Below are 17,663 nucleotides of genomic sequence, written 5' to 3' on the forward strand. Positions count from 1 at the left end.
GTATGCAGACTTTTTTCTCCCAAGCTGGAAGGGTTTTGAAAGAACGTTGGTAGTTCTATTGACTGGTTTACATGAAATTTCGAGATGAATTTTGGTGCAAACCTTGGGTGTGTGCGTAGAACCACCTTCTCCTTGTGAACTGTTACGAAGGGGTCTAGTACAGAAAGAGCCTGTAATTCACTTACTCTCCCAATGGAGGTGATAGCTATTAGGAAAGCAGTCTTAAGAGTGAGGTCTTTAAGAGTTGCCTTGTGCATGGGTTCGAAAGGAGGGCCCATGAGTCTAGAAAGTACCACATTTAAGTCCCATCCGGGAGCTGGGTTAGCTATCGGAGGGTGTATTCTTTTTACCCCCTCCATGAAGGCCTTGATAACTGGTATCTTCCACCACGACACTAAGTTGGGAAGTGGTATATGCAGAAAGTGCCGCTAGGTGGACTTTAATGGAATTGAAGACTAGACCTGAATCCAGTAAATGGGTCAAGTACAGAACAATGTTAGTGGGAGAGCAGTCAACCGGGTTGATGCTCTTACCTATACACCAGATGACAAATCTTTTCCACTTGCTAGAATAGCAGTGGCGAGTATTAGGTTTTCTGGCTTCCCTGAGGATGTCCATACATCTCTGCGGGAGTTGTAAATGTCCAAATTCTATGATCTCAGGAGCCAGGCTGCTAAGTTCATGGTCTGAGGGCATGGATGCAGAGTCCTGCCCTTGTCCTGTGACAGCATATTGTACGGGCAGGGAAGTTTCACTGGGGGAGATAGGGACATCTCCATCAAGTGAGCGAACCATGGTTGCCGGGCCCACATTGGGGCCACTAGTATCATGGTAACCTGCTCCTGGTGCATCTTGTGCACCACTTTGTTGAGAAGGGGAGTCGGGGGAAAGGCGTAAACAAATTTCCCTGACCATTGAATCGACAGACCGTTCCCCTTGGACTGGTTCTGGGGGTACCTGGAGGCGTAACTTTGGCATTGTGAGTTCTCCATAGTTGCGAACAGGTCTATTTTCGGGAATCCCCATTGCGTGAAGACGTCTAAGACAATGTCTTCGTGCAATTGCCATTCGTACTCTTCGGGCAGGGGGAAGTCTCTGCTGAGTTTGTCTGCTAGCAGATTGAGTTCCCCTGGTACATGTGATAGTAGGAACATGTTGTGTTTGAGAGCCCACTTCCATATATTCTGGAACAGTTTGGACAGTCCTGGAGAGTGAGTGCCCCCTTGCTTGTTGAGGTAGTACATGGCTGTGGTGCTGTCTGTGAGGACCATCACTGTCTTTCCTTGTAGTTGTTCCTGAAAGGCTTTCAGTGCTTTGAACACCGCTAGTAGTTCCAGCAGGTTTATATGCTTGGATGCTAAGCTCGGAGTCCACGCTCCGTGAGCAGTCTGATGGGATAGGCGAGCCCCCCATCCTGTGAGGGATGCGTCTGTGGTTAGAGTGGCTTCCACTGCGGGTGTGGCAAAAGTCTTCCCTAATAACAGGTTTTCTTTTGTCCACCACCGTAGCGAGAGAACCAAGGCCTGCGGGACCACCACTAGATGGTCCCATTGTCCGCTGGCCTGACACCACTGGCTGTAGAGCCACTCTTGCATTGGGCGCAGGCGCGCGTGAGGTACCAAATAAATACATGACGCCATCATCCCTAGCAAGCGCATTGCCTTGCGTACAGTCACCTCTCGACCTGCCACATAATGGAGGATCTGAAACAGCATGTTTTGGACCCTCTCGTTGGAGGGGAAGACGAGGCCGTCCTTTGTTTGAATTAGAGCCCCTAGGAATTGTTTGATTTGGCTGGGGTCTAAGCTGGACTTTTTGTTGATGGCGAAGCCCAGTTGGGACAAAAGGTCTACGGTCTTTTGGGTATTGGAGAAGCATGTTTCGTAAGAATCCCCTGTTATGAGCCAGTCGTCGAGGTAAGGGTATACCGGGATGGATAACCTGCGTAGGTGGGCCGCTGCCACTGCCAGTACTTTCGTGAATACCCTTGGTGCAGATGCTATCCCGAAGGGTAGTACTCTGAACTGGAAGTGCTTGTTCTCGATCTTGAACCTGAGGTATTTTCTGTGCGCTGGCAACATTAAAATATGAAAGTATGCATCTTTCATGTCTAGTGTTGTCATGTAATCCCCTTGTGATAACAGTGGGATTACTTCCTGCAAGGCCACCATACGAAACTTTTGGGGTTTGACAAACCTGTTCGCTGGGCGCAGATCTAATACAGGGCGCATGGTTAAGTCCTTTTTGGGTACAAGGAAGTACAATGAATAAATACTTTCTGTTACATGAGATAGGGGGACACCTCTATAGCTTCTTTTTTCAGTAGCTCTTCTACTTCTTGAAGAAGAATGGTGAGGTGTTCCGGTGTCATGCGTCGGTTCCGTGGGGGTCTGTATTTCGGGGAACCGTTGAATTCGATGCAGTATCCATGGGCTATGGTGGATAAAACCCAGCGGTCTGACGATATTTCCTCCCATGCTGATAGGAACGATGTTAGCCAGCCCCCGAACGGTGATGCATGGGAGGGGACCCGAATCTTCGGGTCATTTGTTGGTATTGGTCGTGGAACCTTTGGGGCTGGAGCCGCGACCTCTTCCTTTGCCACGGCGTTGGCCTCTTTGACTGAATTGGTTGTTACCCTGGTTAGAGGGCCAGTTGGTAGAGTAAAATTGCTGTTGGTTTTGCTGGCGTTGGCCACGAAAGGAGCGTCTATTGCCATAGCCGTGTCTGTTAGGGGGCCTAGAAATTTGGTCAAGAGTCTTGATGGTATCAAATTCCTTCTTCGCATGTTCTAGGGCCTCATCAACTGCTTTCCCAAACAGGTGTTTGTTCTATGGGCTTATTTATCAGGGAAGCCTGGGTTTCCGGCTTAAATCCCGAATTGCGCAGCCAGACATGGCGTTTGAGAAGTATTCCCTGAACCAGGGAACGGCCAGCCATCTCTGCGGCATCTAAGGAGTTCTTTACGATGCCCTGGTTTACAAGAGTTTCCTCGGAGATGATATCTAACAGGCGTGAACGCAGGGGTTCTGGTGCGTCCTCGGCTTCGCTGCGCAGCTTGCTCCACTGTGCATCTGCGTAGCTAGCTAGTAGGGAATTGTTATTCGCAATCCTAGTTGAGAAGGCTGCGGAGGTCGTGATTCTCTTCAAGTGCATAGAGCTTCTTGCCCTCTTTGTCAAGTGGTGCCTCACTAGTGGATAGTGGTACCCCCGCTCTTTTTCTTGTATTAGTAACTACCAGGGAGTCCGGAATAGAATGTCCTCTGATGTACAAGGGGTCAGAGGACGAAGGGCTGAAGAGCTTTTCTATCCGAGGGTTGACCCCTCTGACTAATGCAGGATTGGAAAGGGAAGGAGTTATTCTTCTCTTTATGGAAGCCAGGAGCTGAATAGACTGACTAACAGCGGCTTTTTCTTTAATAACTTTTTCTACAAAGTCTATGTGAGGAAGAGTTTCCCCTGTGTCTATTTCAAAATGCGCTGCTGCCTTGCGCAATAGTGCATTAAGGGAAGGTTGGTCATCTATGGGAGAGGTGTTTCCAATAATTGAATCCTTGGGAGGAGAAGGGTGAAAGGCATCAGGGTCTGAGTGCACAGATGGGGATTGCCAAGGCTGCACTGATGGGGATTGCCAGGGCTGCGAGGTGGCTGTATCTTCTTCAAACCCCTCCTCATGTTCTTCCTCTCCACCCAACCCCTCCTCATCTTCTTGGAGGTATTGCTCCTCTTCAGTGAGGTTATATACGTCTGTAGAAAGGGGAAACAGTCTAGGGATCTTGACCCTAGGGTCATCCTGGGACCATTCTCCTGGTCTTTTTTGTGTGGGTGGGTTTTGGTTTCCCAAAAACCTTTCCATTTTTTCCATACAAGAATGGAGTCTTTCAAGGGTCTCATGGGGGACCCCTGAATAGTCTAGAGGGGGGAAATCAGTGTTTTCGCCTTCCAAACGCTTAGAATGCTCCCACAACATCGACGAAAGGTTTCCCTCGCCCTCAGAAAAGCCCTCCGGTAGTTCAAAAGTGCCCTTAGATGAAGGGGCAGTTCTTGGCTACTATTGTGCTTTTTCGGCGTTTTTATAGCCTGTGGTGCGGTATTCGACGTCTGTTTCGTCGTCCGCTTACGTTTGTCTTCGGAAACAATTCTCGCCAGGCTCTCGACAACGAGTTTGTCGGTAGAGGGCTCTGGTATCGACGTTGCCTGCGTTACGCGTTGTTTCTCGACAGCCGCTCTATGGAGCGTTACGTCGGATGTTTTTGAGGTAGCGCCCGTGTTTGATGAAAGCCCAATCGCTGGTCGCGGCTGCGTTTGCAGGTGGGGCTTGAGACCCTTACGGTCTGAGGTAGACGCCGGAGTGCCCTGCGTCCCCTTCGGCGCTGATGGATCCTTCGTCTTCGACGAAGAAGAGCCGTGGGTTGTGTGCTTAGGCCTAGGGGGTCTATGTGCGTCCTTGTCGCCGGGGTGTTCATCCCCATAAGCAGGGCGTGCGCCGAGCCCGTCGGGGCCAGGGATGGACGTCGAGGAGCGCGAGCGCTCCTTCTGGGGGTTAATGACTTCCGTAACGGACGTCGAGTTATCACCCTCCTCGTCACTTTCTGTAACAGCGGCGGCGGGTGAGGAAACTGACTTCGACATAGCGTAGTCCGCCCACCTCTTAACTTTCTGTTCTTTAAGAGTTCTTGGTTTCAAGAGCTTACAGGACGCGCAGCTGTCCTTATGATCGAGGGGCAAACAACGATTACAGAGCTTGTGTTTATCCTTCCAAGTGTATTTGCCCCTACAGCGTGGGCAAAACTTAAAAGGTGTCCTCTCCATAGCTGAGGCAATAATAAACTGGTGATAACAACCCCAAGGGAAAGATAGGGGAGAAAGAAAGACATTCTCAAAGAAGATAAAAGTTCGAACCCCCACTCTCCCTACTGTATGTTGGCCGTCGAGGCCAGGCCACGTGTTCGGCAGCGCCGAAGGATCCCCTCCGTCGAAAATTTGTTCCGCGGAGAAACAGCTTCACAGCTAACGTCGAGTGGAGGGGTCTTTAAGAATATAATTAAGGACCGAGGTCCGTAGTAAGTATTTTGCAATGTCTCTCTAGGAGCTCCGCGTAAGGCGACCAGAAGCTGGGCGGAAAAAAACAATCTGAGGGACCTCGACGCGTGAGGGATTGTGGGTACGACGCACGTCACTATAGGGATAGTGTTACAGACACACCTTGTCGACGTCCCCTTTTCGACTACGAAAAACAAAATGCAATACTCCGCAGTGACCACTGGATGTCGGACCTATGCACAGCATGTGATTCTAAGCATATTAACAAACATCAGAAAATAGGTTAACCGCTTGGCACTTTGAAATAGACAATCTAGAAATGCATACAATTTAACTGAAAAGCACTAAGTTACAACCAATTATTTTCTACAATTACAACGTCCATTATATAGAGGTGTTACAATCCAATGTCCAGGTGCAATCGTCATTTTGTCAGCTACTGCCATTAAACAAGTACTGTCGTGAAAAGGCTGGTGTTCCAATTCATTACCAGCTTTTCATCATGCTCTAGGATTGTCATACCCCAAATGACTCATTTATTGGGTCTTTAATAATCGAGGTAGTAATCTGCCCTGTTTTCGGTAGGCAAGATGCCAAATGCAACCGGCATGACACCAGGTGCTGAGGCAAAAACCAAATTAGTTGTGCATGTAGTGCATGCTACCTACACTGTACATTCCATGACCCTAAATTAGCCATGCATTTGAACCCAAAATCTAGGCAATGTAGCACTTTCCGCTATTAACTGGTCACACGGCTATGTGGGTAGACAGTCTATGGGAAATTACCAGGACAAAGCAAAGAATCAAAAACATAAAACAGTGAAGCACTTTTTATTCCAATTGAGGTTTGGGGAGAACATCAGGATTAAGTTGACGAATCAGTACTCCCTAAAATAGAAAATAAGTTTACTTACACTCCACTGCATAAAATTAGAGAAACCCCAATCATTTTCCTTATGGAAAAATAGATGACTTATTCGGCGGCTGAAGGATTTTTCATCATCTTTATAATTTATTATTTTCAGCACTGCTTGGGCATGACAAGACCATGACCTGCAATTGTAATAAAATAAAGTGTAAAAATTAAATAGAATAAAAACAGTCCACATACAGGAAGTACCCCAACAAAGGCTTACGTTCATTACCACATCATCCTTACATACAAAGTACAGAATTTTTGTTCCAAATTCAAGTGCAGATTTTAACTATCCAAGGCACACTTTCTACATTTAATTGCCTCTTAAGCAATCATCGGCTTTTCACATATACAAAAACCAATAAAGGCAAAATTCATCAACATTTTACAAATTTAAGAGCAAGACGGAAGGAAAAGAGCAAGGAGGAGGCAAAAAGGATATACCATCTAAGCTTTAGGTCTTTAAGAGGCAAAAGGCTTGAAAGAAAATAAATGGGACAACATGGGTAGTTCACAGAATCTTGTGGCCAGCTATTATTAGGCTCTACCAAAACATTTCAGATGACAACTGTTCTTCCCCTTCAACAAAATGGTCTAGAACTGTCACCCTCAAGTCATCCAATCAAAGTATGTCTGAGGGAATGGAGGCTAGGGACCTCGCAGGGTTGCCAAAACTTTTGTCATTGCCAGTCTTTGTTCCGATAGAATACTTCCCCTGTTTGGATAAGTTAGTCGGATCTTCCAACTGGGGAATGCCTCAAGTACCTGGACAAATAAATAAGTAACTCATGGTAGCAACAAACTTACTCATAGTCCCCTTTCCGCCATACTGCATTGGTGTCGCTCGCTAGGGAGAAACAACCATTTCCCCAAATAAACGTCTATACCCCTTTAAATGTATGCACGTGGGGGCATGCGCTGCCTTAACTCAGCCCTCCAGCACCACACCTCAGTCCCCTTTGATGCGTCAGCCGGATTAACCTGCTTAACTACCTATCTTAGTAATGGGGGAAGGAGGAGGCACATATGGCGGAATAACCAGGTTACTCACTGTAGTGACCACCTTACTCCTAGTCCATAGTCCCCTTTCCTCCATACTTATGGGACATCTCGGGACCGGAGCACTTTGTAAAAAGCATCCAAGAAATTCTCAAAAATGTGTCCTTCCTCTTTCTTGCGCGGGGCCCGGCACGCAGCCATATCCCCACCCACCTTGGCTGCGCCCCATGCATCGCCCATCAGTCCTTTTCTATCGCCAGGTCAGAGACCTATTAGCAATAACAGAGGAACCTTATTAGAGGGGACTGCGGCCGAGCGTATGGAGGAAAGGGGACTAGGAGTTAAGTGGTCACTACGGTGAGTAACCTGGTTATACTCCTACGTCCCGTCCCTCCATACTTGTGGGAGATTTCCAAGCACTCCTAACAGGAAGTATGGATGGATGGATGGAAAAAGGTTCTTCAGCACTGCCTGACCAAATTGAGCATCAGCTCTTGAGCTCATGTCAAGACAATGCTTACAAAAAGCAGATGGGGAGGCCCAAGTAGCTGCCCTAGCGATGGACTCCAGGGGACATTTCGGAAAATCTACCGCAACTGCCTTGCCCCGCACCAGGTGTGCATGAATACGCTTAGGAGGTTTCAGCCCTTGGACGGTGAAAGACTCGGTAACGCAGGCGGCGATCCACCGAGAAGTAGTCGCCTTAGACGGCAATGAGACCGGCAGGGAGATCGACTGATTCAGATGGAATTCAGTTACCACCTTCGGCAGGAAAGCAGAATTCGCCCGTAGTACAATCTTATCTTTGTGAAAGACCAAGAAGGGATGCTCCACTGACAAGGCCTGGAGCTCACTCAACCGCCTTGCTGATGTAACGGCGACCAGAAAGGACACTTTCCAGGATAGGTACTTGAGGTCCACCGTGGCCATGGGTTCAAAAGGCTTATGGCACAAGGCCGTCAGGACTACATTTAGATCCCACGGCGGGTGCGGACTACGAACTGGAGGGTAGAGGTGTGTCAAGCCTGCAAAATGCCTCTTAACCACTGGATTACACAGCCAGTAAGAACATTGGTCCGTAGAAAGATAAGCGGAGACCGCTGAAAGGCAAGTTCTGCATGACAGAACGTGAACACCCGACTCTGCTAGGAAGGATATGAAGGACAGAACTGTGTCAATTGTAGCCTCCCTTGGGTCCAACTGCTTTCCCAAACACCAATGACAGAACCTGAGCCATTTACTTCTATATTGGGATCTAGTCGAGGTTTTCCTGGCTGCCTGGATAATACGCATGTTATCCAAAGACAAGTTAAGATGTTCTAAAGACTTGAACTCAGGCGCCATGCTGCCAAGCTGAGCGATTATGGGGAGGGGTGCCACATCTGCTGTTCCCCTGATGAAGATCGGGGGTCACTGGTAACCTGATCGGCGGATACACCCAACAGGTGTTGAAGTTCTGAGAACCAAAACCTGGCCGGCCACCACAGGGCTATGAGTAGAAGGGAACAGTTCAAGTTCTTCAGCTTCCAAATTGCTTGATGGACTAGAGGCGGGAAGGCGTAAGCTCCCATGTTGTGCCATGAAATCTCGAGAGCATCCCCCAGAGGAGGCTCCCAGCACCCCTCTGGAGGCATACTGAGGAAGCTTCTTGTTTACCGCCGTAGCGAAGAGGTCCACCTCCGGCGTGCCCCAATGCCAAAAAATCCATGACTCCCACTCGTAGCTGACCACTGTCCGATGGCTGAGGGCATCCGCTGTGATATTCAGCTGGCCCGGGATGTGCACTGCAAGCAGCCAAACACCATGAAGCACGGCCCACTCCCAAATCTGGATGACAGGTCCACGAGGAGGGGCGGGGGGGGGGGGGGGGGCAGGGGGGATCGGAGGGGGGTGTTGAGACTTCGTTCCCCCTAGCTTGTTGATGTAATACATCGACACCACATTGCCAGCAAGGTGGTCTGGGTCCTGAAACCCTGCACCCACTGACAGGTTGCTGAGAGAGGACCACCATTCCAGGTCCACTCTTGGAAGCTGGAATCATCAGCTTTGAATCTGGGTCCACAGCCCGACGCCAAGAACTCCGAAGAGCCATCTGGGTCCGCCTCATCTTGAGACGAGCAATAGGAGAGCCAACACGCATGAGGCCATGAGGCCCAGAAGCCTCTGGAACCACCAGGCCGACATGCTCTCCGACTGCGCAAACATCTGACACGTGGCCAACAGATCCGCCATCCTGTCCCCAGTCAGGTACACTCTGCAGTCGATCGTGTTCCTGTGAAAACACAGGAAAATAAAGTCCTGCGAGGCCATCATGGAAGATTTCTGCCAGTTCACCGACAGCCCAAGATGGAACAGGAGCTGAAGGAGAGACTGAAAATTGCCCGCTGCTTTTAACAGACAAGGGCTGTATAAGAGCCAGTCGTCCAAATACGCATACAAATGGATACCCTGCAGACGAAGAGAGGCCGCAATCACCAACATCTTCGTGAAGACACGCAGCAACGAGCTTAGGCCAAAAGGAAGCACTTGAAACTGGAAGCGCTCCTCTCCCAAAAAGAAACTGAGATGCCGCCTGTGTAGATTCCAAATCAAAATATGTATGTATGCATCCTGAAGATCCACCACACTGAGCCACTTGCCCATCTGCAAAGAGGACCGTATATGGCTGGGCGTCATCTTGAATTTCTCTTGGGGAAGGAAAAGATTGACCTGGGAAAGGTCTAGGATGGTGCGCAGGCCAGCCTGGTTGGGTTTGGACACTAAACAGCCGGGAGTAGAAGCCCTCCCCTCGTTCCGAAGGGAATGGGTTACACAGCTCTGAGGTCCAGAGGTTTCTGAACTTCAGCTTTGAGGGAGGGTGAGCCCGACAGCTGAAAAGGAGGGTTGAAGGGTGGGGTATGGGGTAGGGGTAAGCGGAAGCCCACCCGAGCGACTGACGAGGCCCATCTGTCTTCAGTGATGGTCTGCCACGCCTCCAAATGAGACGCAATGCGTCCTCCCACTGGGGTCTCGTGCAAGCGCGGAGAACCCTCATTTAGTTGGTTTTTCAATGGGTTGCCACCCGAACCTGAGCAGGAGGCGGCTGAGGAGCAGGAGAAAAACCGAGTCCGTTGTTGCCTATGGTGGTTATTCCCCCGAAGGGGTATCCCCCTCTGCGAGATTTCCAGTCGAGGAAGCCCCTAAAGCCAGAGGAGGGTCGGCTTTGGGACAACGGTCTCTGGGTCTTGAAACTGTCTGAGCGCTATCCTTCGTCTTGGTGAGCTCTACATCTGTTGTAGAATGAAAGAGCTACTTACCAGCGAACGGAAAGTCCAACACCGTGTCCTACACTTCTTTTGTGAAACTTAGTGGCATGCAGCCACGCCTGCCGTGAGGTATCAACCCCCAGCATAAGGCTCCGAGCCGAGGTGTCTACGGGATGAGCCGCAGCCTTCAGGAGATCCTGGGCCAAGACCCTGGCTTCAGATAAACCCCCATTAAAATCCTCCAACTTCTCCACCGGGATGAACTCCAAACTCCGTCAGACCTTTCCACATCCGCATATTAGACCCCGCTAAAACTAGTTCGGCATAGGCCAGCCTGAGCTGCAAGGCCGAGTTGGCCAAGATTTTCCTCCCGAGGGAGTCGAGGAGCTGGTCCTCCTTTCCCAGAACCTGAGTAGCCGTCGTGGAAAAGACGCTGCAGAGCTGGACTGCAAAGTGGCCGCAGCCACCACTGTGGAGGAGGGAGGCGGACAAGACAGGGCGACCTCTTACGAAGAATGCAGCCTGTATATCGCGTCAATTTTCTTATTGATGAAAAGTGCAGTGTGGGGCTTTTCCCAGACCTCGGCCAGAACGTCCTTCTGCAAGAACAGGCTGGTATGCTCCAAGGGAGACAGGGTGAACGCCCCAGAAAGCACGCCCACCTGCGGAAAGGGTGCCTCGGGCAGCTGGAACATCTAAGCAGCTCATGTCCAGTACCCGGTCATGGAAAGCTCTGATAGAGCAGGGGAGGTCCTCGTTGTCCTGATCGCCTTGCGTGTCATCCGACGGGTCAGGATCCTGCTGAGCCGTGTCAGGCGTTGCCTTGTCCACAGGGGACAATGGACGCAAAGGCAGAAGAGTCGGGGAAGGCACCGTAAGCAAGGGAGGCGCCGGCGGAACCACCGGAGGAAAGGGTGGAGCCGGAGGCGCGGGCGGACATATCTCCCTAAAAAGCCCTTTGAAATACTCCCTCATGGGGTCGGTACGCATGAGCGTTTGAAATTTACCGAAAAAGGCCTCCTCCGGGGACTGTTTTGGAACCTGAGGAGGCCTCTCATGAGGGACAAATCCAGGGACCCAACGGGGACGGGTACCCACCGACATATCCACATAAATCAAAGGTGCCGACCCTGCAGGCAACAAAACATTGTGCGGAAGAGGCATCCGAGCGTTCCAATCAAACTGGCCGACAAGGATGTGCACAAGTGACTATGTTTACCCAAGGAACCAAGCCCCAAACCTGATGGCGTAGTTGTAAGGGTAGCACCCAAAATGGCCGCCGTGGTCATGGCAGGAATGGGCGCCATTTTGTCATCGCCTGAGGGGAACTGCAGCACGTGAGGCAGGGGTCCCCGTCGATGTATCAGGGGTCTTAATCTTAGCCTTAACATAAGGAACCTCGGCAGAGCCGGTACTATGAGGCCTGGAATGTTTCAGTGACATACCAACCCGCCAAATTAGCCTCCCCAGGAAGGACCTCGGCACTGCCGGTAAAAGAAGAACTTTCCTTCATTGCCCCCTCAACAGATCTGGTGTCGCCGCAAGAGCGGGAACGGTGAGAAACCGCCGTCACCGGTAAGGCATTGTCAGGCCTCTCAGAAATGTTGGTAACTTTAGCCTCTGAAAGAGGCACCTCGAACATCCGTTCGGTGACAGCAAGGCCTTGGGGATTACTCCATAGTCCCCTTTCCTCCATACTTTTAGGACCATCCATCGGGGCGGGACCACTTTTAAAGCATCACAAAATGTCCTTTTATTTTTATGTGGGGCACCGCATGTGACTGCAGTCCTGCCTTCCTGAACTCTGCCCCTTGCAGCCTTCTGTCCTTTTCTATCGCCACAACCATTTAGCAACAATAGAGGATACTTATTAGAGGGGACGGCGGGTGGGTTTATGGAGGAAAGGGGACTATGGACTAGGTGTAAGGTAGTCACTACGGTGAGTAACCGTCATACTCCTATGCCCCGTCCCTTTTCCTCCATACTTGTGGGAGATTCCCAAGCATTGACCAAAGGAAAGATAGGACGAAAGAAATTCCCCTTATTGGAACAAATTCATAACTGCCTGGCCGCTCAGGTGAAGACAAAGTCAACAAAAAGTTGAAGGGGAAGCCCATGTAGCAGTCTTGACTATGGACTCCCAAAGGACGTATTTTTGGAAGCCAAGAGAGGGGCTTTGCTACGGACCAGATTTGCATGAATGCCCTTTGAGGGCTGAAGTCCATGAGTATTGTAAGCCTCAGAAATACATGAAGCTATCCAACGACAGATTGGGGCGATCAACTGTGCAGAGGTAATCTTGGAAATTCCCTGGACTGCAACCAGTCATCAGGATGTGCTTGCTCTTTTCATCGTTCAATTTTTGAACGAAAATATTTCAGGCTTATTCCATCCTAGCATATTTTACCAATCTGTTCCTACCATAATTGGCAACTACTTATTGGCAACTATGCAGGCATTCCCCGGAATGGCTGCCCCTGCCCCCCCTTCACAGTTGCCTCCAGACATTAGATCACTACTCCCTCCCATCTTTAACCTGAAATTTCTTACAACTCTCGAAAAGACAGGTGGGGTGAGAAAGGTTTAATCGATAATTGAGCTACCAGCTCCCCTTCTTCAGGTCACCACTGGTGGGACATACCTTTCTATTGCTCCATTTTCCCTAATCACATTAGGAACAAAATGTTACCCATGGTCTACCTGGGGTAGTTGACCTCAAAGCCCAATCTATTGCGCCACACTGGCATGGCTATTCATTGGGAATTGAGATTCCCCTGTCAGAATGTCCAAATAGGAGTAACCTGAATTTACCCTGGTCAAACCGGTCAAAGATTCTAAAAAAGTTGTAATGTCAGAACTGGCGGAGGTACCAATATACAGGATACATTACTCACCGTAATCTTATTTCTGATGTTTGTAGCTGCTTAGATTAACATGCTGTGCATAGGCCAACATCTAGTGGAAGCTGCGGAGTATTACAGTTTTCAAAAGTCGAAAAGGGACATCAAATAGGGCGTGCAAGTAATTTCCTTAGTGAGACGTCCCCTGTACCCATGATCCCTCACGCGTGTAGGTCCCTCAGATTGTATTTTTCTGACATGAGGTAGCGCGAGTAGTAGCGTTGAGTACAGACGTATCCAAGCAGACACGATAGACAAGTTCACAAGTGCATGTGCCTTCTCTGAGGGGAGGAAGGGCGGGCACATTTGAATCCAAGCAGATACAAGCATCAGAAATACTATTACAGCAAGTAATGTATCCCTTCTGAGGCTTATGAAATCTGCTTAGATCACATGCTGTGCATAGATTAGCAAGCAGTGGAAGAAGGCAAGGGATGTCAGAAGGTTCATTAAAGAATAAATGTCTTAGAATCGCTTGTCCCACTTGTATATCTTTCTTGGAATGAGTGTCAATGCAGTAGTACCAAGTGAAGGTATGTACAGAGCTCCATGTAGCTGCTTTGCAAATACTGCCTAAGGGCACATTTGCAATGAAGGCCAGAGTGACTCCTGTACCTCTTGTGGAGTGAGTCCTGGGTGTAAAAGGCAGCATTTTAACGAATAGCACAAATGGATACATCAGACTATCCACCTAGAGATGGCATTCTTAGAAATGCGGTCACCTTCTCTGCCTGGCGCTATGGAGACAAACAATCCGTTTTACTTAGCGGTCTGGTCTTGTCTGCGTAGTAGAGGACCGCCCTCCTCACATCAAGTGTGATGAGTTTTACCTCAGCTGAGCTTTTGAGGTTTTGGAAGAAAGCCGGTAGCTCAATTGAGTGGTTTACATGAAATATGGAGATGAATTTAGGTGAGAACCTAGGGTGAGTACGTAAAACCAGCTTGTCTTTGTATACAACAAAGAAAGGACCCTGCACTGACAAAGCCTGAATTTCACTGACCCTTCTTATGGAAGTGATAGCCACCAAGAAGGCAGTTTTATAAGTCAGGTGTTTGAGACTATACTTGTGCATAGGCTCAAAAGGGGGTCCCATGAGCTTAGTGAGTACCACAACTTCGATGGCGTCTTCGAGTAGAGCGTTGACCTTCTCTACCAGGATTAGTTCTTGTGATGGTCTTTTCTGGCACAGGGGTTGGGGGCAGGGGGAGAGGGGGGGGGGGGGTTTGAAGGTCTTCCTTGGAGTTCTATGTAGTAACCGGTTCCCGTCGACAACACCCACTTGTCTGATGTTATCCCCTCACATGCTTGGGTGAAATGCGATATTCGTCCCCCGACTGGTAAGGCATGGGAGGGGACCTGTAGCAGGGCGTCATTGTTTGGAGGGTGTTCCTCCACCTCTGGTGGGTGGAGCCTCTCCCTTTCCCGCAACCTCTGTGCTGACCCTTGGGTTAACCCCGGGACGCCTGTTGGCTATTCGACGAGTAACCCTGGCTCTGACTATATCCGGAACGTCTACATTCTTGGCCACGAAAACGGCGAAAATTATTGCCACCCCTCTGGTTAGTTTGTTAGCTAAGTGTTTTGTAATCCTCCTTGGCGGATTTCAGAACGTCCTCAACTGCTTTCCCCAAACAATACATTCGGCTCAACAGGCATGTTGAGCAAGGCAGCCTATGTTTCTAGTTTAAATCCTGACTGTCTAAGCCAGGCGTGACGTTTTAGGATTGTGGCCTCAGCAATAACACTTCCAGCGGTATCTGCTGCGTCAAAGTTGTTCTTTAGCAGGATGCCAGCTGTAGCTCTGCCTTCGGCAGCCACAAGGGAGAGCTTGGACTCAAGTGGTTCTGACACTGATTCTGCAAGGGCTGTAACCTCATCCCTCTTTGTGCAGTCTTAGCTTGCTAGTAAGGTGGAATTATTAGCAATGCATGCTTGGCATGCCTCTGAAGATGCTATCTTACTTCACATAGTATAACTTTTTTTTACTTTCCTTGTCCGGAGGAGCTTCGGAGGAGGCCAAGGGGGTACCGGCTCTCTTACGGGTAGTGGCAACTACGCGAGTCTGGTTTAAGGTGGCCCCTTATATACAAAGCGTCAGAAGGCGCTGGTTGAAAAAGTTTTTCAATTCTGGTGTTTACTGCCCTGGTCTAATTAGGCATCTCTAGAGATGGTTGAATCCTTTGTACCGATTTGAGTTGTGATATAAACTAAGTCGGCTTTTAACCCCCCACCCCCCCAAAGATATTTTCTGCGAAATGCCCATCTGTGTTTCAATTCCAAAGTTTTCAGCTGCCCTGAGAAGTCATCGATTAGGGGCTGGTTGTCCACAGGTTAATCGGGTAAGGTAGGGTCTTGGGGGGCCGGAGAGTCCATGGCAAAGACTACAGACTCCTTGTCATCCCGATAATCCCATGCACCAACATGGTCAATGCTGTTGTCCTCATAATAAGGGTTATCCTCGTCTACGTATTCATACTCTCCTGCGTCCAGGTCATAAAGGACATAGGCTATGCAAGGTGTCTTGTGGACTGGTTCGTCATACAGTGCCACGGGGGGGGGTGTGACCTTTTCCCTGACGGCAGAGTAGACAAACTTGGCTGGGCAGACAGGGTTGACCGAGTGAGCACAGGTGTTATCTTTGAGCTTGACGCCTAGGTAGTCGGAAGAGTTTGCCAGACTTTGGAGAGCCTGGGGGTGCTCTTCGAAAAAATGTGCTAGGAAAGTCATGCGCTGCATTACTATCTACACCTTGGGCAGACCAAGCAGCTGAACTGGGGATAATCCCCGGATGGGCAGAGGTAGGTGTAGGGGTAGAGGCAGGTATCTCACTATATAAATCCTCTTCCTCCAAAAAGACAGGATCAGGCTCATCTATGATGTCTTGTAAAGGAATACTGTGGGTTAGTTGGCTGTTCCAGTTCCCCTCATAAGGACAGGAGCCTAGGGGATTAAAATGACGAACCTAGGGATCTGTGTTTGTCCCTGTGATCTTTGCTCTTGTAAGACGATCGTTTAGAGCTAAGGACTGTAGTAGGGTTCTTGGGGACATTAGGTCGAGTCTCTACTACGGGAATGACTTGCGCAATGTTTTTCGACATCGTGATCCAGCGTCCCTTGTCTTAGCGGGCTTGTCATGAGGCGGCCGCTCAGGGGACCGTAAATCTGAAGATTTTCCCTTTGCCGTTGACTCTCGGCGTGTGACTACACTCACATCGCCGCGGGGTGTGTGCTTAATTAACAGGACCACCGGCCTGTCAGGGACTGGCACTGGGGTAATATCGAGGTTCCCAGTCACCCTCACCATCCGAGAGGACGGCCACGCTGGATGCCCCTTTTACGTCCATTGAGGTCTCGGCCCAACGTTTTCGCCGTCTATCCTTGAGGGTTTTGGATCGGAGCAACTTATAGGCCCGACAATGAGGCTCGTCGTGGTCTCGATGCAAGCAAAGGTTACACACCTTGTGCTTGTCGACCCACGTGTATTTCTTATTGAAAGATGGACAGAATTTAAAAAGGAGTATGCTCCATAACGGGGACAGGCAGCCGGGCTACTCAGGGGAAAGGTGGGAAAATACATGGTATGACCACCCACCACTCTCCCTACTGTAAGGCCGAAGCCCGATGGGCCTTCCGTAGCCGGATGGTGCCGTCTAGTTCTCCGTTGGACGGTCAGTCTTGTCCCTTGAGTCTATACCGCGTCAAGGCACGGCGTCAGTAAAGGAAAGAAATACTAATCTTAAATACTTTGTAATTTCAATGGTGTAAGCCAAAAACTCCCTCCGCTTATACGCGACTGCTCACGATGGCGGAAAAAAAACAATCTGAAGGAACTACACGCGTGAGGGATCATGGGTACAGGGGACGTCACTAGGGATAGCATTACTGGCACGCCCTATTTCGACGTCCATTTTCGAGTTCCGAAAACAACTAATACTTTGCAGCTTCCACTAGATGTCGGCCTATGCATAGCATGCGAGTCTAAGCAGATTACACAAGCATCAGAAATATATATATTAATGGCTATCAGAGAGACCATGTGGCCAAGCACGTAGGCCCAATTTAGCTGCCAATATTCACTTGGTTTTAACAGGGATGGACTCCAAGTCAGCAAATACAGATTTCCGAGTGACAACGGTCAGGCCTCCCAAGGGTGTGTCTGCATTCTCATGTGTGCCTTGCTGGTGTAATGTGAACCCATCCAATTCAAGTGTATTCGACAGCCACGTTTCCTATAGGAAGACCAAGTCATTCCCTCCAAAGATAGCCTCTTCCATAGCCATGGACTTGAAAGTTTGAGCCCTGCGAGATCCCGCCTCTTCCCCTCCGTCGAAAACTTGCTCGGCGGAGAAACAGCTTCACAGCCAACGTCGAGGGGAGGGATCTTTAACAATACAATAAGTATAATTATGGACCGAGGTCCGTAGTAAGTATTAGCAATGTCTCTCTAGGAGCTCTGCGTAAGGCGACCAGAAGCTGGGTGGAAAAAAACAATCTGAGGGACCTCGACGCGTGAGGGATTGTGGGTACAACGCACGTCACTATAGGGATAGTGATACA

The 17,663-nt window shown here is 49.5% G+C and overlaps 1 protein-coding gene across 4 annotated transcripts in view; it reads right to left on the reverse strand.

Moving 5' to 3' along the window:
* Nucleotides 1–17,663, reverse strand: part of USP7 (ubiquitin specific peptidase 7) — a 2,259,762-nt gene that overhangs the window by 1,984,673 nt on the left and 257,426 nt on the right. For all 4 annotated transcript variants that reach the window (XM_069647850.1, XM_069647849.1, XM_069647847.1 and 1 more), the window contains exon 4: nt 5,960–6,098. In XM_069647850.1, coding sequence (XP_069503951.1) covers nt 5,960–6,098 — 139 coding nt within the window. The remainder of the gene's footprint in view (nt 1–5,959; nt 6,099–17,663) is intronic.

This window comes from Ambystoma mexicanum, chromosome 2q (genome assembly GCF_040938575.1).
Source record: "Ambystoma mexicanum isolate Mex_15411 chromosome 2q, UKY_AmexF1_1, whole genome shotgun sequence".
Classification (NCBI taxonomy): Eukaryota; Metazoa; Chordata; class Amphibia; order Caudata; family Ambystomatidae; genus Ambystoma; species Ambystoma mexicanum.